Source organism: Miniopterus natalensis, chromosome 2, assembly GCF_054644295.1.
Source record: "Miniopterus natalensis isolate mMinNat1 chromosome 2, mMinNat1.hap1, whole genome shotgun sequence".
NCBI classification, from domain to species: domain Eukaryota; kingdom Metazoa; phylum Chordata; class Mammalia; order Chiroptera; family Miniopteridae; genus Miniopterus; species Miniopterus natalensis.
Genome location: NC_142082.1, coordinates 174,596,324 through 174,621,285, shown reverse-complemented (window position 1 = coordinate 174,621,285; position 24,962 = coordinate 174,596,324). Strand labels below are relative to the sequence as shown.

The following is a 24,962-nucleotide window of genomic DNA, read 5'->3' as shown; positions in this document are numbered from 1 at the left end:
TTTTGAATGCAAGTTGCCTTTATTATAAATTTGAGTTTGTCTTGGTTATATATCTTGCATGAGAACCTAGCTAGATTTTTAGCATTTGCCATATTTATTAAAAATAATTTTTTGTAAAACATTCATAGCTTAAGCAGCACCATTTTTTAAAAATGTAATTACAAACTTGAGTGTGAATGCAGAAGCAAATATTGTCTGCCCCATTAACCTTGGTGCCCATCAACAGTGTTTACACTGTTCATTGTGCCTGTTAAGGTAATTTTAAGCTTATTGGAGATTTTGTTAAGACTGCATTTGTTTATTACAAGTGTTGGAATTCATTTAAGTTTAATGTAGTCCTAGTGCTCTTGAAATGGTGCCCCTTTCATTTTATATATAAGATTTTTCCAAAACATATCTTCAAATACTATACTATCCCTCTTCCAACAGAGGGACTTTATAGTCTGATGGTAGATGTCCTCATTTTACCTTTCTAACTGAAATGTCAAGTTTCCTATTATAATATAGGAACCAAGAAACATCAGACATCGCTGTCTGTATACTGACATTTTTTGCATGGGTGAGTGAGTGAAATGAACTGCGTGAGCGCCACAGGTGGTGTGGGACAGAAGCCGCCAACTTCTAGTGTGCTGTCTTGATCTCTGCAATAAAGTGAACTTAGATAATGTAACTGTATAACTTAGTAGTATGTACTTGGGTTGTTCCTTTTTTAAAGAAAGGATTTGTATTTTTTCATCTATTCTTTTAGGTGATAATTAACTTGAGTGTGGTTTTTTAAAAAAATGTATCAATAATTGCTCTTGTACAGTTTGCCTAAAAGGGAAAGCGTGTGGTTGAATGCGCTCTTGGAAGGACACTCATATTTATGAGGTGGAAGCAGCTTCCCAGGCGTAGGCTGAACAGAAACATTTACTTTGCCAAAAGGCGCCTTTGGGGGCATATTTGGGCTAATCTGAGGTTAATAACTCCCTTACTACCCCTCCCATTTAAAAAATAATCATCACAGAGAATTCAAGGAAGCAAAGAAGGGGAGGGGTGGTTAAACAAAATCAGCCATCAGCCTACTACTGTGTTGAAATAACCAGTGTTAATATTTTGGTAAATATCATTTGTCCTTTTACTTTGCTAAATATATTTTTATAAAAATAGGCTCATGCTTGCTTGCTTAACTGTTTCATAACCTGCTTTTTTCACTGAATATATTGTGAATATCTTTTCCAGGTCATTAGTCTTCTATTTTTATTCCTCCTGTTGTATCACTGAACCATAATTTATTTAATCCTCCATAGGACATTTTGATTGTATACATCTTTTCACAGTTATAAACAACACCTCCCTGAATCTTGTGTACATCCATGACTGTTTTCTTAAGATAATTTCTTAGAGCCTGGCGGGCATGGCTCAGCAGTTGAGCACTGACCCAGGATCCAGGAGATCGGGGTTCGATTCCCGGTCAGGGCACAGGCCCGGGTTGCAGCTCGACCCCCAGCAGGGGGCGTGCAGGAGGCAGCCGGTCAGTGACTCTCTCATCATTGATGTTTCTGTTTCTCTCTCCTCCTCCCTTCCTCTCTCTGAAATCAATAAAGATATATTTTTAAAATAATAATAATTTCTTAGAAGAATTGCTGGGTTGATATGCAAAAATGTTAGGCTTTGACCCTCACAAGTGTATTGTGCAGTGTCTCCCACCTGACCCAGGCAGTACGTGACTACATAACTGATAAAAAGCACCTGGTCTTTGGTTATCCGAGTCTTCCTTTAAAACTAGTGTAAAGATCTCATTATGTTTAAGAGTCAAGATAAAGAAAAATCCGACTTTAAAAGTTATAGCAATATATACAAAAACATTCCTAAATTTAATAATTAGCTGGTGGTGCCAGGACCTTAGCATTCTTCGTGGGTCAGTTCAGCCTCCCTTTAGCGATGGCGACTTTCTTGGCTTACGTTGCACTGAACTGAAAATCGTTCTTCCCCTCTGGAACTTCCTAAGTTATGTACGTCCTACATTAACCTAGAAGTGTTTTGTTTTTTTAAAAAAAATAACTTTGTACATGCTGCTAGAGAGAGGTGGGCTTCAGAGACCAAGTCATAGAATATAGATAAAAATTAGTATATAAATGATCTAATTCAGGGAGACCAAAAATATGTATTTAAAGTAGACTAGCTTTTGGTATAGATCTTACCCAATATATCACTTAAGTGACTCAAAAATATTTTATCACATAAGCAACAAACATTGTCTTGTTTCAGACTTGAAAACTTTCCCTAAGAGAAAAAGTATTTTTTTAAAAAATCTTGCACTGCAAGATTTCACTCTTAGCAAATGGTTGGAGCTTTTTTTGTGTGTGTTTCATGCCTAATCGCTACTGCTGCAGAAATCCTTTTAGTTGGATCCTCATAACTATGTTCAATTAGGACTATTAAAGGTAACTGGTTCTCCTTTAATCCACCAAGGCCATCCAGAAAACGCAACAAAGCGTGTTTTTGAAGAAAGGAGAATATTGAGTAGATACTACACTGTAGGAGGAAAAGAAATACAAATAGCTAGAAACATCATAGCCAAGTATATGACATGAGGAAGGTAAGACTCCTGGAGTAGAGTATCTCCATTATGATGTAGTGAGGGGATGGATAGAAGCTACTAAAGAAGAAGCTATAGCCCCTTAGATGTTTGTTTCAAGACTTTTTTATACCTGGTTTTAAGGATTTTAAAACCATAAGCCAGAATCCCTTTGAATCATGTGCCACAAGTGGCACTGGGATGGATTTTCTGGCTTCTGGCCATCACCTCAAGCTGTGAACTTGGGCAATAGTACAGTCACCACTTTCCCTGACCTTCCAGAAACAATTTTCTTTTGCATTGAATATTAAATAGATACTTGTGCAAGGCAGTGCACTATAAAGACTATGTAAGGTTAATGCCAGCAAGTGTGCCCCAAAGTCAGTAAAATATGTGCTGGTTCTGTCTGTAGTAACCTAATGGCCATGGATCAGTTTTAGTGGTGGAAGTTGTAAGCTGATAGGTAATTCCTCTACCTTCCACAAAAATACATAAGATTTAAAAATTCTGACACTACAGCATAAACTTTTGCCTCTTTAAGGTATAATTTATATCTTTTTTGAGTGTCCTCTAAAACAAACAATTTTGTGTCTTTTGCACCTGAGGCTCACTGGAGTCCGTTTCAGTGTACATGTGAATGAAAGATATTTCCAAACCTTAAAACACTGGGTAATTGAAAACAAGTTGCTGGGCAAAGATAAGTCATAACAGACAGTGCCTTTCAGCCAGGACAGGTATGCCAAGAGGCTTATTTATGCATATATAATCCCCAATGCTAGGTTTACAAGAAACCAGGTCCAAATCCTTTTTTCAGACCAAAGTAATGACTAATCAAAGAACACAAAGGAGTAATATTTGGGCTCACGGCCATTTAAGGAAATGGCAGAGCAGTTCCTTTGGAGGAAGAGTATAACTAAGGTTTCCTGCTGTACATTTCTAACCTTGCAAGCAGCAGTCTCATCATAGTGCTATCTTTTAGGACAGTGCAAAAAAAAGGGAGCTTGGCACCATGTAATTCTGCACAGACTACAAACTACCATATTCCATGTTTCCTACTTACATCAAGGGCAAAGTAAAGTTTTTTGTGGGGGCTTTTGTGGGTTTTTTTTATTGGTTTCAGAGGGAGGAAAGGAGAGGGGGGGAGAGAGAAACATCAATGATGAGTCATTGGTCGGCTGCCTCCTGCCAGGGATCGAGCCCACAACCCAGCCATGTGCCCTGACCGGGAATCAATCCTCACGTTCTTGGATCATAGGTCAATGCTCAACCACTGAGCCATGCCAGCCAGGAAAGCAAGCTTTAATTTAGATTTCATTTCCGATTGTAAGGCAGTCCGGATACCCTCAGTAACTCCCAGTTTACAAAACCAAATGCTGGATAAAACATTAGCAACAATGTAGAGTAATATTAAATAATACACAGTATCTTCTAAAATGTACCACTGAGTTGACTGGACAGTAAGTTATCGCAAAACTCCAAAAATGAAGTGAAAGTAGGGAAACCTGCGAGGTAAGCCAGTACCAAAGCCTGCTTTGCCCTGAGAATTCTACTCAACTCTGGAGACCATGAAACAGCAGTGGTGGGGGGACTGGACCTAAAGCCTGAGGCTCACTGGAGTCTAGAAAGGCTCCCACAGAAAAGTGGGCAGCTAGGAAACTGGCCTGTCTCCATTTTGGTGCTGGGTGGAGGGGATAAATCACCAGCACCCTCAAACTCATACAGGCCCACCCTCAAGGTTTGTGATCTGAAATCAGAACCTCAAGCTGATCGAGTGGTTTCAGGCTGGTAGCCCCACAGTAGCTGGCAGAGTAGACTCTCTCAAGGGCCTCAATTTCAGTCCATACTTCAAATACTTCCAATTTTCCAAGGAAAACAAGTGAAAAATATCACTGAACTCAAGGGGAAAGGGCACCATGAGTGAAAAATACAATTTATACAACAGTGGAATCACCCCCAAGGGCTCTACAGGAAAAAGTAATGATGTGTAAAGGGATAGGAGCATGGAAAATATTAGTAACAAGCAAAAGATTACACAGAACAAATGAGGAGGTTTGTAAACCAAATAGAACTCATTAGAAAAAATAGATTTGAAAATAAAGCCCTGGCTGGGTGGCTTGGTTGGTTGTAGGTTCGATTAGAGGGCGCATGCATAGGTTGGGGGTCTGATCCTCAGTCAGGGTGCGTATGGGAGACAACTGCTCAATGTTTCTATCTCACATCAATGTTTCTCTCCCTCCCTCCCTCTCTCTCTCTCTCTCTCTCTCTGAAAATCAACAAAAACATATCCTCCAGTGAGGATTAAAAAAAGAAAGGACAAACCCAACAAATACACAGGGGAAAAGGGGAAAAGTAAAGACAGGGCAAGAAGGGGTGAGTAGGCAAAAAACCTCAAGACACAATTTATGATGAGGACCTAGAAATAAATCCAACTTATATTTGTAATTGCAATAAACATAGGGTGTCCCCCCAAAGATGTATACCCATACTTTAATTATAAAGGCAGTGTTTATTAAAATATATTTCATTTTCAAAATTGAGCTATTAGCTGTTAAAGTGTACATACATGTACATACATTTTGGGGGGTACACCCTGCATAAATGTACAAAACTACCCAGTTTAAAAGGTAGATTCTCTTTGGTCTTTTAACCTTGCCGACTGGCTATTTTGAGCCAGAACTTGCCCGTGCAGCTGGCTACTTTTCCGTCGTGTCCAGTCTGCAAGGTGTTTAAAATTACTTAATATAAGTGCAGACACGAGTTATCTCATGACCTGTCAGCAAGGTTTTAAGTGTGTCTCCTGCAAACTCAAAATATAAAACCAAAGAAAGATCTAAGATATTCAGAAAAAGACTAACCAAAATCTTGCCATAGTAAATAGCCATAACAACAAAACCAAGGCAACAAGCATTCACAGAGTCACTGCATGATTATGAAGGGTTCACTCACCAGGGAAGACAGAATTCTAAATTAGTATGCATCTAATAATAAACCCAAAAAAGAAAGAAAGCAAATAATGACAACTTCAAGAGACACTGAGAAATCTACCATAATGAGATCTTGAGACTTTAGGAAATAAGAAACCAAATATAAGGTGAATCAGTGCAGAGAAGATCTGCACAGCACAACTAACAAGACTGATCTAATGGACACTGTGCTCCACCACCAGGGAACACACATTCTTCTCAAGTATGTGTGGAACATGTATGAAAACTGATCACATGATAAATCATAAAGCTATTCTCAAATTTCAGAAAACGGAAACCTTATAGCTCATATCCTCTGGCAAAAGGATAATAAAGATTAAAACAACTGTAACGCTTCAGTCCCCAGCATCTCTAACAAAAAACAAATAGCTATAACACATCCTGGCATTTTAAAATAACTATTTATTTATTTATTTTTTAAATATATCTTTATTGATTTCAGAGAGAGGAAAGGAGAGGGAGAGAGAGAGATAGAAACATCAATGATGAGAAAGTCATTGATCGAGCCTGCAACCCGGGCTCAACCGCTGAGCCACGCCCGGCCGGGCTTAAAATAACTTTAAAAAGAACTAGTGGGTTAAACATTCAAAGCTCTGGAAGGATTAATAAAAAAACAAAAGAAGGTGAAAGGGTCATAACTAGAGATGCTGGAGAAATAAAAAGGTAAAGATAATATGGCTAACTTCATATCAAAAAACTTTAAGATGAAATGGAGAAATCGCTAGAAAAAATTATTAATCAAAATTGACTGTGAGCACATTTTGGCAGCACATATACAAAACTGGCTCAATGTAAAACCCTAATGATCCTACAATCCCTAAGGAAATGGAAGCAGTAGTTAAAATTCTTCTCTCTTTTTTTTAATCCTCATGCGAGGGTATTTTTTCCACCGCTTTTCAGAGAGCGGAAGGGAGAGGGAGAGAGAAACGACGACGTGAGAAAGACACAATTGGCTGCCTCCTGCACTTGCCCCGACTGGGGCCAGGATCGAGCCTGCAACCGAGGTACATGCCCTTGGCTGGAATCAAACCCAGGACCCTTCAGTCCCTGGGCCGACGCTCTGACCACTGAACCAAACCGGCCAGGGTTAAAATTCTCCTCTTAATGACATGGCTTTAAAGAATATCTGAAACTCTTCCAAACGACTGAAAAACTCATTTCATTTCATGAGGTTAGTCTAACCTTGATACCACAACCAGACATGAAAGGAGTATTACAGGCCGATTCACTCACCAAGATAGGTGCAAATATCCTAAACAAAACACTGGCGAACTGAGTCCAGCAATGTATTAAAATGCACGAGCACACACACACCCATGACCGGGTTGGTTTATCCTAGGAATTAAAGATTGGTTGAATATAAAAGGTCAACTACCATAATTTTATACATTAACAAGAAAACAATTCCACCATTTAAATAGATTATTAAATGAAATAAAATTAAACATCCATTCATAATAAAACTATTAGCAAACTAGAATTAGAAGAATCTCCTTAATCCGATAAAGGCCTTTTGTGGGGGGAAAAATACTGAACTGAAATGTTGAAATCATTCCCTTTAAATCAGGACTAAGACAAGGATGTTCATTATCAGTTCTTTTAGACCGTACTATAGGTCGTAGCCAGTGCAGAAATATAAGAAGAAATTTTTAAAAAGGTATAAGGATCAGAAAGGAAGAAAACTTACTATTTTCAGATATGATTACATAAAAAATTCAAAAGGACATCTAGAGACATTATTAAAACAAGTAAAAGTTTAGCATGGTTGCTGGATCCAAATCAACACATAGCAAGAATATACCTAATCAGCAACAACCAGTTAGAACAGAAAGTGTAATTAAAAAGAAACTTACCATAGTATTAAAAATATAAAACTCCTCGGAAGAAATCTAATATAAGACATGAAGGCCTTTATGGAGAAAAATTATTAAAGTTTATTGAGCAATATTAAAAGACCAAATAAATGGAGAGACATACAATGTTTTTGGCTAGGAAGACTCATCATTGAAAAGATAAATCAATTTTCTCATAGTTAGTCAATAGATTCAATACAATTACAAAATATAATATACATACTGGTAGAAGATATATGCAACGTGTTTAAATGACAAAGGATTGGCATCCAGAATACATAAAGAAATCATGTGAATCCATGAAAAAAGACACACACCCAACAGAAAAATAGGCAAGAGACATGAACAGGTATTTCACAGAAGAGGAAACCTTTTCATATATGGAAAAAATTAAATTTCATTGGTAACCAGGGAAATGCAAACAAAACCCACAGTAAGATATAACATGATAGCCGTCCAATGGGCAAGTATAAAAGACAGTTGGGACCAAGTGTCTGCTAAGACATGGAGCAAGGACGCTCAACACTGCCAGCGGGAGTGTAAACAATGCAAATGCTTTAGAGAGCAGTTCAGCTCGGCCAAGGAAAGCCCGCTTCTTCGAGCAGCGGTTCTCAAATTTTTGGTCTTAGGACCTCTTTACATCCTTAACAATTACTGAGGATCTCAAACTGCTGCTGTTCATGTGGGTTATATTTATCAACAATTGCTGTGTTAGAAATTAAGTGGCATTTTCAAAACACAAAAATGCACAAGTACACACTTGATTAGCTGTCAGTGTGATGATGTCATAAATCTGGAAAACATGTAAACTCGTGAAGCATGAGAAGGACAAATAATGTCTTAGTATTTTTATGAAAATAGCTTTGTCCTCACAGACCCCCTGAAAGGGCCTCAGGGACCCTAAGAGGTCCCTGGACCACACTTTGAAAACAACTGCCCTACAGCAACTGCTGCACACTTGCCATCAGGATACATGCACAATAATTAATTCATTCCTCAAATATACATGGAGCATCTACCATGTGCCAGGCATTGTTCTAGACATTGTGAATGTCTAAACAGACAAAGTCCCTGCCCGCACGGAGCTTACACTGTAACTGGCAGAATGTTCATAGCAGCATTGGTTGTAATAGCCAAAAACTGGAAACAACTCAAATCTTCGTGAACAGAAGAACAGATAAACTGTGGTATAATCATGTGATGGAATACTATGCAGCAATGAAAACAAACAAAATACAGTTACATGCATAAACATGGATGGGAATCTCAAAAACAACTGTCAGAAAAAAGTCACAGAAGAATACATACTGCACAATACCACGTACATAACAGTTCAGAAACAGGTAAAGCTAAGCAACATGTTAGGGATACAGACATAGATGGTGGAAGCATAAATAAAAACATGGGAATTATTAACAAAAAATCCAGAGTAGTTTACCCCATGTGGTGTGTGAGGAGGGAGAACAAATGGAGGGTTCTAGGCATCTGAGGATGTTCTCGTTCTTAAGATGACGGCTGCGCACATATGCACGATCACTTATTTCACAACAAATATTATAAAAGAAAAAAGGTACAAGATTATGTAATACATAATTTCATCAACAAAGAGACAGAACATCTCCCCAATATTTCAGCCGCTGCTGTGCACGGCAAATCAGCCAATTATTGTAACTGGTGGGGAAGGAGTACATGATACTATGAAAAAAGGAGTGAGCACGGGCCACTCATCACAGAAGTTGACTGAGTTCCCACAGGGTTGGGATCCTATGAGGTTATATTATAAGAAGTGTTAAAGTACTACTCTGCCAAGTAGGCTTGGAGTCACTGGCATAATTCTGGTTAACTGGTTACTTTGTTCACTGGGTATAATTATTTATATAAAGCGAGAATGAAATGACAGATGATGCAAATTCCAAAATAAACTTACCACCTCTTTACTGAATTCTGCTGACTTTCAGAAGTACAAATTCTCTTTGGCACATCCTTCTAATAATGCATTTATGTGTTAAGTTATCCCAAAATACGGAAAGTGCACAGCTGCTGGCAGTTTCTCCACATCCATCAGTCATGAGTGCCAGGTTGATCACACAAATGCCATAAACAATTTTGCAGTCATGTGTTTGCCAAGACCATCACTGGCAGTGACACTTTGCAGACTATATAAGACACAGTTAAAGTGCAACTTTTCCTTCTGGGTATTAGCTATCAATTTTGATATACAACTAAAAAATCTGAAAAGATCTTGAAACATTCTATGTATCCCCTGTACCCAAACAGGGCAGGCTAAAGTTATTATCTTGAGTTAGGGAGTTGGTGCAAGAGACAGACTAAGTCCAGCAGTAAATGGCTGACAAACCACTCCCTGGAAATGGGGAAGTAGAAAGTAGATTCCTCAGGTCCAATCCCCCCAACTGGATCTAATAAAAGGGTGCCAACTCATCAGAAAGTTCCAGACACTGCTGTAGCTATTTTAAAAATCCCAGGCAGCTAGGAGACCCAAACCCTACCCTATATTAAACTGGAACGGACAATGCCACCAGGGGGTGCTAGCCTGCAACTGATAGCAAGATGACTGGGGATCAAGCTGTGAGTGGGACCTTCGGAGCAATGCCCACTCTCCTACATTCCATGCTGCCACGAGTGGCGCACACACACCTTTGTTATGCTGGATGGTAATTATCACACTCATAGCTTTCCCTTTCTCTACAAAAAACAGAGGGAGTAGGAGGGAATCTTTCTCAAGTTCTCAGGGAACTTCTCTATCTCCCCAGATAGGAGGAGGGATGGATAATCCTCTTGGTCAGAGCTGGACATCGACTGCACCATGGTTTACGAGTGGAAAGAGTTAACTCTTTGTTCAAACACACGTACCAGCTGCTACCTTCGATTTTTAACTTGTGTGCGCTCTTTGCACCTTCCTCAATTCCCATGCTGAGGAATGAATGAAGTCTCTTTCAGCCTCTTGTCTCTGGGGTTGTGGAGACTAGGAAGGGGGAGTGGATAGGAGGAGGGACCATCTCCTCTGTTACAGCTTTCCTACCTGATATGCCACCATTCACACGTTTTGCGCTTTTACCTGCAGAGGTTGTAGGTAAACACCCTGACACCTCTGAGCACTCTGCAAAGACTTTTTGCTGAACCAGCAAACCGAATTAGGAAATAGGAAATCCTTCTGTTGCCTCCCCAGCCTCATACCTATGACTTCCTAGCCTTGTCTCTATCTGACGCCAAAGGCTTCATAACCCTATATTCTTAAGACTTGAATCTGAAGTACTGGCATGAGCGGTACTCAAGACTAAATTGAAGTACCAACTATTCAAAGCAAAAGAACCTCATCCTCCTCATTTTCAGACGCCTTTCCTGAGAGCAGTAGTCCCACAAGTGGACATTTTCTGGGTTCCAGCTCTGCAAGGTCAGAAAAGAAGCAGATGGATACTGATAAGGTAAAGATCTATTTTGAACAAGGAGGCTGGATTTTATAACCTTTTCTTTCTTCGCTCAGTTTATAGAACTGTTTCTACCCAGAATGCTACATTGCATGGTTTTCCATGCATTACAAGAAAGTCTTTTCCTGAGTTACAGGAAAATATGAGTATAGGGATTCCCAGCTATACCTGGGAAACTTGGAAGGAAGGTGTGCCAATGTCATCTTGGTTTCCAGCAGAGTAAGAATCCTTTGTCCCATAAGCTCAGAGGTGACAACTAACTTGATACGGAACGGAACGGAATCCAGTGTGGTTCTAATGCTGGTGTTCCGTGTCCTCCAGCAGTTCCCTGTGCTTAGATATCAAAAATAGGAAGTTCGTTCTAATGTTAGACAATTACCCATGGCTTTCCTATATGGGAAGCAGAGAGATTAACTTTGACAGTATTTTTAGCTCATTCCCCTAATCGTCCAATGTTAAACATCACACTCCAGCAATGCCCACTGATTTTACTAAATGCTCAGATCTTTCTAGACCAAAGACTTCCTCTTGACATCTACACACACCTATTTTAAATCCCTTTTAGCTTAGTAAATATGTGACACATCCCTTATTTATCCCAGAACTTCTCTTAGGAACCTAAGTAATAATAGCAGGAAGACAAAAATGGAGTTTGCATTTCCTCCAAAGCTTGCCTCCCTCCCATTTTGACCCCAATTTGAGAAGGGGGAGTGGGAGTATGCAGAGATGTAAAGGTGACAGTTTTCTTTACTAACTTGTTAAAATACTGAAGTACCAGCTAAATGGGTGACATGGGAGAGACATAAGGACCCAGTCTCTGCCTCAGAGACCCACCACCTGGCAGGGGGGAGGAACAATTCTGACAAACAGGGGTGCACAGTCTAGAGGCTGCTATGACAGGAGATTCAGCAAAGGCCAGTGGGGCGCAAGAAGAAAGGGGACAAGTCTACTGGAAATGGAGTATGTTGGGAGAAGCTTCATCAGGTGGGCAAGATTTGACCTGAATCCTGAAAAAACGGATGGAGACCAGGAGTGGAAAGGGGGACAGAAGGTGCATAAAGAAAGGCAGAGCGTGGTATCACAGGAACTAAAAAACTGTCAGTGTCAAAAGAGTGGTTAAAAGTTTCAAATGATAAGACTAAGTATAATCAAAGAATTCACTGGATCTGGGAAATGAGAAGCTATCCCAACCTTTGCCAGAGCCATTTCAATGGTGCAGCAGGACAGAAGCCTGGCTGCTGTGAGTTAAAGATGGGTGAAAAGCATAAGAAAAAAATTAAGATTAAATAGGTCTCACTTATATCTGGGATCTAAAACAAATGACTAAAGAGAACGAACAGACAGACTCAGAGGTAACAGCACAAGCTGAAGGCTGCCAGAGGGGAGGGCTGTGCGGATGGTGAGGGCCCGGGAATGAGGCACAAGGCCCCAGCCATGGGGATGAGTCACAGGGACACACAGGGCACAGCAAGCAAGTCAGTTACGTCACAGTGACTGCACGGGGACAGATGGGCACGACACTTACCATGGGGCTCACTTTGTAGGTTACATAAATGTTGAATCACTACGTTGTACACCTGAAACTAAAACAATATTGTATGCCAACTACACCTAAATTTTTAAAATTTACAGAGTAAATAGAAGACAAAAAAAGAAGTGACAAGTTTAGATGCTTTTGGAGCCACTGCCTTTTTACTTTCAAGCATATGAGTTCAGCTACATTAGGGTTAGGCTTTACATTTCTACACGAAAATTACTCCCTAACACAATCCACTAACTTAAAAACAAGTTTTAGACACAATCTCTTTACAAACCTGCCTATAGTATTTAAAGTGACTAATGTAAAAACAACTTTTCTACAGATTTACTCCACCATCACTAATTTTTCTTTCATATAGTTCAAAATAAATACCTATCATTGGTTATAGTAGAAAAGGTACTTTATTTTACATATCATTGGTACACAATACATAAAACTGCCTAAAATAAGTCTTGGAAAACATAACTGTCACTTATACCTTAAATGGTCAAAGAAGACCAAAGTCTATTTGCAACTTACTTCATTTATGACCAGATCACTACAATAATTTTAGATACTAATAACCTCTTCATAGCCAATGTTACAAATGATTTTTATGCCACAAGTGCTTCAATTTTAAAAAATAAAAATGTCTTCAGTTATAGTAGACTATATTTCTAATCAGAACAAATCTTTGCTAGTCTGCAAGTCTCTGAAATAATGGATCAACAGTTTCACCTTCTTATAAATCATTATATTTATGTAATTGTGTTATAGGGCAGGGAGTGCCTCATACATGCAATCAGATAATTTCTATTTAAAAAAAAATGCAGGTGAAAGTGAGTTTATAATATACTATTTCTAGTTAAACTGCCAAAACAGTTTACTAAACTAAACTAAAACAAACACAATATTTAGAAAACATAAATTTTAAGAGCATACAACATCAAAATCTTTTTACTACATATGTGAACCAAAGTTGCAGAGCCCAGGAAGAGGACTGTGACACAAGGATTTGTACATCTGAACTGCTTACCCAGCTGGGAGGAGTAAAGAAACCAATTTAACTCAGTGTGCATCCTCTTACGATATCTGCATAACACAGCCCACTGCTACTCAAGGGGATCTCCACTTAGAAATGTGCCAATCATAAGAAGCTAAATGCACTTCTCTTATTACTTACCCCGATCCATTCCAGTCACAAACACACAGCTCAAAGATTTCTTATTAACTGTTAATATCAGAGCCACAGAGTTTTCTCAGTGGCATCTTTCAGTCACCAATCACTTATCAGAGAGATAAATGTGACTAGTAATTAATGTACAAATGCCAAAAAATGGTAACAGATTCTCGGCTAATTCTGAAAGTAAAAACATTCATCATTTTAACAAATCCTTTGGTAGAGAAAAAATGCCTTTCTCTCTGGGAAATAAGACAGATGTTAGAGCCAAAGGTTCATAGTCACCTCCTGGTCTAGAACAGTACAGGCATTTAAGCAAGTAAACTAAACCAAATACTAAATAGGCATAAATATGCACATTCAAACAAATACTCCTTTCTTTGCCTAAAATCAGCTTATTCCTTGTCATTAAGAGAAGTACTTCAAGATGCAAACTGTTAATTAATGCAGAGAATAAGGGGTTAAAAGCCAAACCTTTTTCTAATAAAGCAAACAGATCATTAAAATAATTGGGCTTGAAACATTTACTTACTATAACTTTCCATTCTTACTCTTTATAACTAAACGCGCACACATACACAACAAACCCTAGCATTTAATATGTGCAAAATTGCTTACCATTTATTTTAACTTTGGTTAAGGATTTGTTTAGCCTACATCAGACACGTTATGGAAGCTATACAAATGATTACAAACATAATCATGAGGTAAGTTAAAATTCTACTAGTGCAAAAAGCAAGCATATGCCAAAAGCAAAGCATATGAGTTAAACAAATGCAGAATGAAGCTCTCACCAAGGGCGGTGCTGGGATAACAAATCAGAGAAGCTCCTTGTAAACATTGTTTGTAAAGTACACATTTAAAGATTAAGGATTCATACAGCCACAAAAAGGTATTCTAACAACACCATAGTAGTGCATTTATTTTACCTTTAGAGTTTGGAAACCACTCATTATGCATCTAACAATTTGCATATTTTCTCCAAGAGAAACTTAATTAGTGAGACACATTAATTACAAATACTGTAGTATAAAAATCCCAGTTCTTTACAAAATTATATATTAAAATATTCTATACACTTTAAATTAGTAACTGGAACATACATATATATCAATTCTGCACAATTAAATCTATCTTTGCTGGGAGTATTATACATAAAGTTGGAGGGCGCAGCTACTCAGTCAATCTAAACTGGCATAAGGTTACACAGTATATAAGAGACAGGCCTGTGCCCCTGCAGTTTCTGCAGCTCCTAGTTTGAAATATCTTTTTTGCAATTACTGCTCTGTGTCTATTCCCAATTTGAACAGGCAGTGAAACCATGAAATTCCTTAAAGGTGTAAAACAGGTTACCTGTAGCAGACTATCCGTAATGCCTATCTGCATCTTTAAGGTTGTAATGGAACCTGAGTAAGCTATCTAATGCTTATATTTCAGTTGTAAAAAAGTTTATACAATTTTGAGGTAAAAACAATGAAAAAATAAAACATTTAGAGCATTTACAAAAATCTTACAAATGTTTAAAACACTATTTCAAAATCTGTGCTCTTTTAAGGTGCTTCTTTCTTTCTGCAATAAGGGGGACAGATACTTTAATTCTTAATTTTAAATTATGAATATTTTAATTTCAGCAAAAGCAAAGTTAGGGCCATAAAAACGAACGTTAAAATGCTCAGGGATAGCCCAGCTGGCATGGCTCAGTGGTTGAGCATCGACCTATGAATCAGGAGATCATGGTTCGATTCCCGGTCAGGGCACATGCCTGGGTTGTGGACTCGATCCCCAGTAGGGGTGTGCAGGAGGCAGCCGATCAATGACTCTGTCCAATCACTGATGTTTCTCTCTCTCTCTGTCCCTTCTCCTCTCTGAAATCAATAAAGACATATTTTTAAAAATTAAATAAAATGGTCAGGGATATACTTCACTTCTGATGAAAATACAGAATTTAAGTGCTGAAAGGGACCTCAAAGGTAAAATTTTAAAACTCCCTTATCTATTAATGGGGAAATTGAAAGCCAGATAAGTTAAGTGCTTTGGCCAAAAATATATTCCAATATATCACCCTGGTATGAATTAAGAAAATCCATTATATTTTGACATGATTCTTGGACAATAATAAAATTCAAAAGTTTCTGAGCTTGCCTCTTTCTTTTTTAATTTTCTTAAGTTCTGTGCTAACTGTAGATAAACAAAGAAATCAAATGGCTGCTAAAATTAGTATCACAAATATTATCCAGCAGAAGATAGAGGATTGCTGCCCATATACAATAAAGTTAGAGGGAGTACTCATAGACAGGGCCTTTACAATGCAGAGAACATTTACTTATAAGACAGCACACTGTACAACAGCCAGCTACTAGGCTCTCCTCAGTAACTCTGGGACAACTGAGTTACATGGCCTTTATAAAATATATTGGGGTAATAACGCCTTCTAGCTTTTAGCTTAATTTTACTATTTTCCTTTATAAAAGAGCTACAACTATAACAAAGAATCCATATACTAATTCTCAGAGAGTCTTTGCTTCTTTTCTATTTTTATTTGGATCTAGAATTGAGCAAATACATTTTAAGAACAGCTTACAAATTCAAATTCATAACTGCTAGAAATACAAAGAATACTCTTTTAAATGACAAATCTTCATAACCAGTTACTAATAAATAATCATAATCACAATAGCTTTAGTAAAAACAATTCAATTTAAAGGTGCTTTTTTATTGTTACCTTGAAGCCATCGAACTTGCGTAGCTGGTCCATATCCCTTTTCATTCTTAGCTGATATCCTGAACACAATGGCAGGTCTGGATGTATAATCAATATGTGCATTTGCAAGTTGCCCAGCGGTCACTATACATGATGTCTTAAGACCACAATAAATCCTCATAAAGACAAGCTGACTTGGGTTATCTTGTATTTGTGCTGTGCGGATGGCCAAGTAGGCTGAATATTCCAAGATATTTCCAGAAGGTGAAGTTGGAGGTTCCCAGGAAAGGTGTATGCCCTCAACGTTCTTGGAGAGAGAAGGGAAAAAACAGGTAAAGGTTCTGAAGTTTTCTCTACTATCACTTATGTTAATTCTACCTTTAGAACACAAAATGCTTTTGGCATTAGATGTTAGAACTTCTATTACTGAGTTTTAAAAACCTACCTTCATTGGATCTGCAATGTGTAATTCATGCCTACTTTTCAAATGCATAACTAGGCTTAATTGTCTGCCTGTACCACTCCAGTCCCAAGAAAGGGGTTTTTCTTACATGAAAGCAGACATTTTGTTCTCTAAGTAGGGGCAGGACCTTAGGATAAAATATAATCCAATTTCATATATTCTATTAAATTTTTGCAACTCAAATGTTTTCCATAAACAAGAACAAAATTAATATGAAGAACCAAACCAGGTTTCCCTTTCTGTAATTTGGATGCTGTAATTCTGCTTGAAATTTGGTCCTTAAAAATACTGTAATTGATTAGCAAAAATATTTTTTAACCTTTTAACCACCCCTTTGAAACTGACAGTTTTATTTCATGTATAAAGTTTCAAATAATGCCCTGGCTGGGGGAGGGAGGGGGGAAGGCTCAGTTGGTTGAGCATCATCCCATGGACCCTGAGGTCGCCAGTTCGATTCCTGGGCCAGGCACATGCCCGAGTTGTGGGCTCAATCCCCAGTAGGGGCTTGCAGGAGGCAGGTGATTGACGGTTCTAACATCTATGTCTTTTTTTTCTCTCTCCCCCTCTCCCTTCCTCTCTCTCTCAAATCAATAAAAACATTTTTTAAAAGTTTCAAGTAATGTAAATAACCAAATCTTGACCTAACATCTCACCTTTGAAATTCTGACTGCAGAAGGAGCTCCAGGAAAACCGGGAATACAAGTTTTAAATTCGCTGATTTTGCTGAAAGGGCCTATTCCACAACCATTGATAGCAGCAACCCTGAATCTGTATCCTGTTCCTGGAACAAGATCTTGTTTCTTAAGTAAACTGTAGTCAGGTACATCTGCATTTCCTATCTAAAATGCAATATGTGCAAAAGTAAAGAAAAAGTGCAATTAATTGTTTTTTAATTAAACAAAACTTTTAAAGAATGAACTGTTTTAAGGTTCTAGTTCACATTTATGTGTTTCCCCCTTTTCACACATGGAATGAGCCTTCCAACACAAAAACAACTGAGCCCATAAAGTGGTGCTTCTTACTCAGAGGAAAAGTGCCCTTCTGGTTGAGAATCACTGATTATAAAAAGAAATGCAAGGGTATACTGCACACGAAGAGTACACAGGTAGCAAAAATTAACAACTACTGTAAAAAAAGTAACAACTATCTCATCTCCACCCGGAATAAATGTGAAATAATTGGATCATATACTCTAGGTAGAAAGACTGTAACATTTACAACTTTCAAACAATTTTTACATATTCTCCCTAACTCTTACTTTACTTCTGTGAAACATGTAGCACCAATATATCATCCCATTTTAAGGGAGCTATGTCATCTCCATTTTATAGATGAGGAAAGATTCTCAGAGAGGTTAAATGAGTGACTTGTCCACAAGGTCACACTGTTGAGTGCTGGAACTAACCAGACAAACCCAAGTTTACGGGTTCTAAATGTTAAGCTCTTTTTACCTTTTGGGAAAAACAGGTAATTGCTAGGACCTTATATATGAAATATAAGGTATTTTCTTACTTATGAAATCAAACTGCAGCCAGAAATTTCATTAGGTATAATACTAACAGATGATTAGAAAAGATTTCTATTTTTTTTCCAAGAATTGGAAGAATTCAATATGAAAAAGAGGGACACCAGAAGTGATATAAGAAAAACTAAAATATAATGATAAATGATATGTTCTCCATTTGTGTAGATCTTTAGGAGATTCAAATTCACTCTGAAATTCCCCATTCCAGATAAAAATTAGTTCAGTATGCTTTGGGGCTGTTGTCTATTTCATAGTTCTCAGAGGGTTAATGTCTCACTTATATATATGAGGTCCTCTTCAAGGGATTTCAGAATCAAGGGAAAATTAAATTGTATTCATTAGCTTACAGGGGCTTTAAAATTTTTTAAATTGTGAAATCAGAAATAAAGTTAGGAGTAAGAAAAAATATTCTAGTCTCTAAACACATCACAAAACAATATTTCAAAAAATCCTTATCTGTACTGGCCAGACTATATTATTGGTGAATCAAAATCCAGCCCAGTAATTGTGTAAGATTTTTTAAAAAATTGATTTCAGAGAGAAGAAGGGAGAGGGAGAGAGAGAGAGAAACATCAGTGATGAGCCGTTGATCGGCTGCCTCCTGCACACCCCCTATTGGGGATTGGGCCCAAAACCCAGGCATGTGCCCTGACAGGGGATCAAACCCTGACCTCCTGGTTCGTAGGTCAATGCTCAGCCACTGAGCCACGCAGGCCGGGCAGTATAAGATTTTTTAAATGACCTGCTTGTGATATATCCTACAAAAAGATCCTTTAAAAAGAATACAACATAGTCCTGGCCAGAGTTAGAGCGTCATCCTGCGCACCAGAGGGTCGCAGGTTCGATCACCAGTCAGGGGCATGTACCTGAGTTACAGTTTCAATCCCCGCTCCCTATCGGGGCTCATATGGGAGGGATCCACTCACATCAGTGTTTTTTTCTCTCTCTCTCCTCTCTCCCCCTTTCCCTCCCCCCCTCCCTTCCACTCTCTAAGAATCAATGGAAAAAGCATCCTCACTCCCCGGGTGAGGGTTAGAACAAAAAGGATGTAACATAATTAGGTACATAGAATTCTCAATGAGACTGTGAACGGATCCCAATGTCACATATTCAAATGACTTCAATCACAGCTATTAAAAAAATCTCATTCTTGAGGCTTATAACTCACAATGTAGAAAATACATCGATAGCTACCTTTGAGATGCTTTGCTTCCCTTTTGGCAGCAAATAAAACTGGCTCACCAAAGCGGTATTATTTTTAAAAATTCCTACATCACACCACTGTCGTTCTGCTTTCGTTGTGGCCACTGGATTTGAAGGAGTCTCTTTCTAATTTCAGAGAAAGAAAAATTTATGAAGACTCTTATTGAGTATATCATAAATTCCAAGATTCAATAAGTCCATGCACTGATCTACAAGTAGGTATATGGGTAAACACCACAACATTAATAGTTCATAAGTAAAAAAACTCTCAACAGATTAGGTCGACTGACAGTGCAACAGGGATGCCACCTCAGACACAGGGAGTGACAGGCATTCTCAGGTCAGCAGCTCTGTGCTCTCGACCTCGCTGGAGTTAGCATGCTTTCCAATCAGTGGGATGTTAAGATGCCAGCTGTTTTATAGGACATTGTCATTTCAGAGACTCTTTCAGAAGATGTAATCCTTTTAGTGTGACAATACAACTTGCTCCATAAGGAGCTAATAAGAATAAATTCATTCCAAGCTGGCTTATTTCTAGATTCAAAAACAATTAGCAGAAATTCAGTGATCTTTGCACTTGAAATACCTGTGATTCTCCAAACCTAAAAGGAGAAAAAATGTTCAAAACTAAAGTGCAATTTGAATATACTTTAGTCTATATACTAGAGAGGAGCAGATTAAACAGTTTTGCATTTTTTACCTTGCCTTAAAACAAATAAACTTCCTCTACCTTAAGCTACTTTTAGTGATAAGTGAATTATACTTATCCCTGGAACTAACCTTTTTAAGCCATCTTCTTTATAAATGAGACACTGTTTCCAGAAGCTCAAAACAAATGTGCACTTCAGTTATTTATTTCTGTCTTAAATATATAACAGCAGAGGTACATGCTTATAATTCACATTATTTGTTATTGAGGTTATCACACATGACACAGTGAGCTAACCAAGTCTTTAAGGTTGTTTTAAAAAGGAACAGCTTTGAACTTGTTGTAAAAACTCTCTTCAACAACTTTTATAAAACTGGCTCCAACTGAAATAACAAATACCATTCTGCCTGAGGTATTGCAAAATAGATTTAAGAGAAAAAAAGTTCATTTTAATCTTTCTTCCCTGAGAAGAGTCTAAGAACACTAGGAATTAGCATTCTGTAAAGGTAAAAGCTGATGGAGGTAAATATATGATCAAAATCCATAAAATCATGATTGGGGAAAAACTAAAACTATAGACATTCTTGAAGGCTCTAAAAAAATAATATTAGGTCAAATAAAAACTCTTGCTCATAGCAATAAAGTTGAAATGATTGATAATTTTAAAATAAATTAAAAAGTATATGCACTCACATGCACACAAACATGTATTGTCCTTATATTTATCTAATTAAGACAATCTTGGCATATTTGGGAGGTCCATTGCTAATATGTAAGTTTGGTGCCATACAGACCAATTTGGCCTTCCATAAGGCAGTCCACGTCAGGGAGTGCTGGGCTGCCCTACAGGCCTGTCTAACCCATGCTGCAATGTCCTGCTGTGCTCCCAGTAAGCTAGCGATAGAGCCGTTCCAGCTTTATGTTCCATAACATATCCTTTTACTCTTAAAATCATCAATGTAACTTACATATATATGTACACACACATTTCTGATTATGAAAGTAACACCTTTCATTATAGAAAAATATTGAAAGCATAGAGAAGACAAGTAAAATTATCTGTAGCCCCACAACCTGAAAAAATTCATCTAGCATTGTAGTGTGGATGTGTGTGAACTCATAATACATGAATGTATGTACTGGGTGTATTTTTTAATAATATTTGGACAACAGTATGTATGTATCTGTGTGTGTGTATAATTTTTTATCTAGCTTTTTCACTTAACATTACTGTGAACATTTTTCCTATTCAATGCTTCATTTCTCAATCTGTGTCAAATCATTACTAGAGGACATGCATGAATCTTTCTGTGAATTTATGTCAAGGCTGCTCAGCATTTAAACATATTTAATCGTCTGTAAACACACGTTATCTCCAGGTCATATACTTACAGAAAATGGCATTGCTGCAGCATGTGTCTCCACACGGCTGATCTTAGTTGCAGGCAGTGCACAGGTTTCATCAACTAAAAAGTAAACAATTCATCAGATAAGACTTATACAATCACTTAAAAAACAGATACATTAATATATAATTTATAAATATGCAAAAATAGCCAGAGGGAGAAAAATCACAATAATTAGAAATATGTACCCTCCAATTCAAACTAATTCACAAAGTTGATTTTTCCACAGCTTGATAACCAACTAGAACTTCAGAGAATGTTTACCAAAGATGAAACATAACTCCTAATTGTAAAAAAAAAAAAAAAGAGAGAGAGAGAGAGAGAGACTTTGCAAAACTCAGAAATCAATCCAGCTGGGAGAACTGTTACTCCCTGGTCTAGACTAATCTTTCCTAAGAGAAAAAAATTGCTGAATATATTCACGGTATTGTATTTCGGTGTATGCAGATTTTAATATTTTATGTAAGGCAGCAGAGAGCATATTACATAATGATTTTAACTGAAATGCTTTATATGTTTATATATAATCCAATCCAAGGTGAAATGCAACTCCTATCTAAAACAAGTCTGATGAATTTACATACAAATAAAGGTTCAAAACACAGTATGTGAAATACATTTCATTTCCTATTTAAAACAAATAAGTTCAATGAATTTATATACAAAAATGGTTCAAAATACAGTATGTGAAACACATTTCAAACCTTCAGATTTGGTACTGAATGTTGTTAGTGAAGTTTCATCTTTAACAACTGCCCCATTTGTACTGGATGATTCAGTTTTAATGGTCTGCTGGGTTACCATAGTTTGTGCGCTGCAAACAGTACTGGATACAGAAGTTTCAGGAATTACTGTTCTTAAGTCCAGGCAACTACTTAGAACACCTATATTTGCTGAAGTGTGAGGACCTAAAATTAAAAGGAAAAGATCAATTATTAGCATAATACCTGCAGATAATTGTTGTATCTTATAGTTCTTATCACACAATTGGTATTTTTCAATTTTAAAATCATGAACATGAGCACCACAAATGTCATTCATCTTAATTAACCACTAGGCATAAAATATTTAGAAAAATGGTGTATTATATCCATAAAGGATGTCCAACTTCTCAGCCTCCTCTTCCAGTCTACACACTGAATCATTGCCCTCAAACTCTACTAAATCATACATCAAATGGCCTTGTCTCCCATTTTAGGGGAAAAACAGAGGTCATCAGGCACGAATGCCATCAACTCTGTCTTCTTCCTGCCCTCCACTAGAAGGGTATTTATGGCTGTGCCATCCTCTCCATGGTCTCTTCCATCTCAGAGGATGAGCTGGCCTCTCTCCTAAGGAAGTTTAATCCAGTTCCTGTGCCCTGGTCCCATACCTCCCCTCATATTTTGGGACCCTTGCATCAATCATTCGTCTCTCTTCAGCATTTACAGATTCCTTTTCTTCAGTAGTTTTGGGCCTTCAGCCCATATCATACCAGGTCTCTCGTCTTCCTTGACCCCACCAGTCTTCTCCAGTTACTATCTCCCCTCACTAATTCCCTTCAGAGCAGTCCGTACTTCCCTGACCTCTCCAAATGTTTCTAAAACAATTCAATGAAATGGCTCTGGCAAACATCAAGGATTTCTAAGGGATACTTCTCAATTTTCATTGACCTCACCTTTCTGCAATGTAAACCATGTTGACCACATATTCCTTTTTGAATCTGTTCCTTTCTGACTTACATTCATTCATTCCACAGTATTGATTTACTATTTACCAGACCTTGTGCTTGTTTCTATATTGCTGAAACAAAGCAGGCATGGTCCATACCTCAGGAACTGACAGTCACGTGGGAGAGAGACATGCACACTAGTGACAAACTGTGATGCCCACTAGAGATGGGAAGAAAATGATACCAGTCTTTTCAGTTCTTTTCCTAACCTGCTAGGAATCCCTTTTCATCTCTTCTTGACATGACTTTAAGTGCAAGCATTCCTAAGCCTTTTCTCTCTTTATATATCTTCTGTACTTTACCCACCATTCATGATCATACATCTCTCAAATACATGGCGGGGGCAGCGTCAGGTGCTGGAAACACAGCAGTGAACACATCAAGCAGGGTCCCTGCTGTGGAGCTTGCACTTCAGACACCCTTAACTTCTAAACATGTACTTCCAGACAAGGACTGCCTCCGAGACTCCAGACCTAAGCATCCAACTACCCATTAGAAAGCTTTACCAATATGCTCCTCAAGTGCCTCAAAACAGTAAGTTCAAAGTTGAACCTATCTTTTCCCCAAATTAATTCTTGCTTCTATATTGCCTCTCATCATCCATCGACTGTCCAACCCAAAAAACTGGGAGTCCTGTTCAACTCATTTCTCTTTCATATCCAACCAGTTTCCAAGTCTAATAGATGCTGCTTTCTAAAAGTCTGAACTGGCATGTTCTCTCCTCTCCACCCCACCCACTGTCTTAGTCTCTATGCATCTCTCAGAGTCTTAGAAGAACCCCTAACAAGTCTCCCAGTCATTTCCTACTATAGTTCTTCCTGACGGTGAGACTAGAGTGCCCTTACCAAAAAGCCAAAAAAACAAAACATGTCTCTCTTCTATTCTTGAAAAAATACCAGCTATTCCAACCTGTAGAGAAAAAGCCCAGTCTCCTCATGCTAACCTGAGACTGGGTAGCCATTCATTCACACACTTGAGCGTCTACGATGTGCCAGGTGCGGTCACTGTGTAACTACTGTGGTTTTCCCATTGCCTAATATTCATTTTATCCAAACTGCCTTACCATGTAGACTTTAGAGTGCATTAAGATTTTGAAATCTCAAAGCTCATATTTGTTTTTTAGAGTATAAGCTTCTTTTGAGTATAAGCTTCTGTCTTTTGACATCTCAAAGCTCATATTTGTTTTTTAGAGTGTAAGCTTCTTTTAGAGTATAAGCTTCTGTCTTTTGACAGAAAATCATTACAAGAAAGAAATTTAAGTTCAGGTCTAGGAACCAAGCTTCTGTAATCTTAACCAAATGATTCCTTTACATCAAAAAAATCAATAAAACAAAAACACTCTCCTCTTCCACAAGTAATGAAATGACAAAAATTATAGAAAATTATTTTCCATGAATATTTTTATCATCGACTTATGGAGAAAAATGGAAATAAAAAGAATATTCCTCTTGCTAAGTTTGAATCACTAAAGAAGAATTAAATTTAATCAGCTGTCATGATTTTTTCAAATTAAAAATAAAGTCACATGTTCCTATGTCAGGGACATATCAGAATGAACTTTATAAAATAATTGATATTAAAATCAGAGGCAATGCTTAATATATCTCAAAAGCATTCAGAATATTCAAATAAACTTATTTTAAATATAAGGATCACCAAATTACAAGCTTTCCCACGAATGTAAGTGGCTAATCAAGAGCTCTCACAAATGAACTATTTTTCTGAGGAGAATCCAGTTACTTGCTAAAGAAATATTTGCTAA

The 24,962-nt window shown here is 37.7% G+C and overlaps 1 protein-coding gene across 1 annotated transcript in view; it reads right to left on the bottom strand.

The window, feature by feature from the left end:
- Positions 1-12,012: 12,012 nt before the first annotated feature.
- HCFC2 (host cell factor C2) overlaps positions 12,013-24,962 on the bottom strand; it is a 35,358-nt gene continuing 22,408 nt past the window's right edge. Inside the window, exons 11-15 of the mRNA XM_087814864.1 lie at positions 22,194-22,397; positions 21,476-21,549; positions 19,426-19,560; positions 17,360-17,545; positions 12,013-16,550 (exon numbers count right to left, since the gene is read on the bottom strand). Of these exons, the coding sequence (XP_087670990.1) occupies positions 16,236-16,550; positions 17,360-17,545; positions 19,426-19,560; positions 21,476-21,549; positions 22,194-22,397 (914 nt within the window). The 3' untranslated portion in view covers positions 12,013-16,235. The remainder of the gene's footprint in view (positions 16,551-17,359; positions 17,546-19,425; positions 19,561-21,475; positions 21,550-22,193; positions 22,398-24,962) is intronic.